At 45.8% G+C, this 1,536-nt stretch overlaps 1 protein-coding gene across 2 annotated transcripts in view; it reads left to right on the forward strand.

The window, feature by feature from the left end:
• Window positions 1–1,536, forward strand: part of bag6l (BCL2 associated athanogene 6, like) — a 32,218-nt gene that overhangs the window by 15,606 nt on the left and 15,076 nt on the right. For both annotated transcript variants that reach the window (XM_032534858.1, XM_032534859.1), the window contains exons 14-15: window positions 534–802; window positions 916–1,165. In XM_032534858.1, coding sequence (XP_032390749.1) covers window positions 534–802; window positions 916–1,165 — 519 coding nt within the window. The remainder of the gene's footprint in view (window positions 1–533; window positions 803–915; window positions 1,166–1,536) is intronic.

The following is a 1,536-nucleotide window of genomic DNA, read 5'->3' on the forward strand; positions in this document are numbered from 1 at the left end:
GCTGAGATCCTTCAACGTGTGCAGCAGAATGTTGGAGATGTTCTTCCAGTCTGTTGTGGTCAGCGCTCTGTTCTCCTCCGCCATCTGCTGGGGCAGCAGGATCGGAGCCAGCGACACAAACAGCCTGAAAAAAACTCAAATCATGAAGGATGGCTCCGTTATTGACTGCAAACAGGACACATTTGAAGCTGTGGTGGAGAGCAGGTCACCGAACAAATTGTTATCTATCATGGAAAACATTACTATTCAAGGAGTTGCACATTTTTGTATTCCCAACTTGTATATATTCAAATATGTGTTCTTGCATTTCATCCTATTATTATTTCATGCATATTGTATGTAGATTGCATTCTAGTATTTCATTTATATTTATATTCTGTGCTGTGTGACTGATATTTTGTTGCTGTAACACTATAATTTCCCATTTTGTTGGATCAATATCTATCGATCAATCGATCTAGCTATCTAACTAACCTATCCATCTATCTATGTCATGCTATACTTATGTTTTTCTTTTTTTGTAACTCCTCCAGGTGATCCAGGGCCCGCTTCGACCAACTCTCAGTCCTCCTCTATCTCCTCCTCATCTGATTCCTCCACCGTATCTCCTCCACCTCCTTCCACCCACACCACCCGTAGCACTTTTGTAGGCCAGCCAGCAGAGGGCAGTCCTGAGGGTAATCTGGCCCAGCTCCTGGGCTCTCTGCTGGGAGGACCAGAGGGATCTGGACCAGCTCCCTCCATCACTGTGACATTGCCAGGGGTAACCGGCTTCATCCAGGGCATGTCAGACTTTACACCGGTGCTTAAAAAAATAGTCTTGATGTGTGCAGGTTTGTGTGCAGCTGAACAGACCCATTACATTGTTGAGTTTGTGGATTTAAATGTGTTTTGTTCTTTCTTGGTTCTGCCCAGCCCCCTGCAAGTGGTCCTGGTGCCCCAATCTCCCCTCAGTCCACTGCTACTGCCTCACCCCAGGCTGGCAGCGATGCAGGTGGACAATCTCTGAGCCCGGAGCTGTTCACCGGCATTGTGCAGGGAGTGCTGTCCACTATGATGAGCTCTCTGGAGGCACAGCAGGGCAGTGGAGAGAGCATCGCCCAGTTCGTCCAGAGACTGTCCCAGAGTAGCAGCCTGTTCACTCCTGGCTCCGGGGATGCTGTGGGTGAGTCACCAGGTTGTTCTCATGAAGCATTCATACAGCTAAGAAAAGGAAAGCACTGTACTAAATGTACAGTGAGGAAAATAAGTATTTGAACACCCTGCTATTTTGCAAGGAGGGGTCTGAAATTGTCATCGTAGGTGCATGTCCACTGTGAGAGACATAATCTACCAAAAAAAAAAATCCAGAAATCACAATTTAATTATTTATTTGTATGATACAGCTGCAAATAAGTATTTCAACACCTGTCTTATTAGCTAGAATTCTGACCCTCAAAGACCTGTTTGTCGGCCTTCAAAATGTCCACCTCCACTCCATTGATTATCCTAAATTAGATGCACCTGTCCACCCCATACAATCAGTAAGAATCCAAC

The sequence above is a fragment of the Etheostoma spectabile genome, chromosome 14 (assembly GCF_008692095.1).
Source record: "Etheostoma spectabile isolate EspeVRDwgs_2016 chromosome 14, UIUC_Espe_1.0, whole genome shotgun sequence".
Lineage (NCBI taxonomy): Eukaryota > Metazoa > Chordata > Actinopteri > Perciformes > Percidae > Etheostoma > Etheostoma spectabile.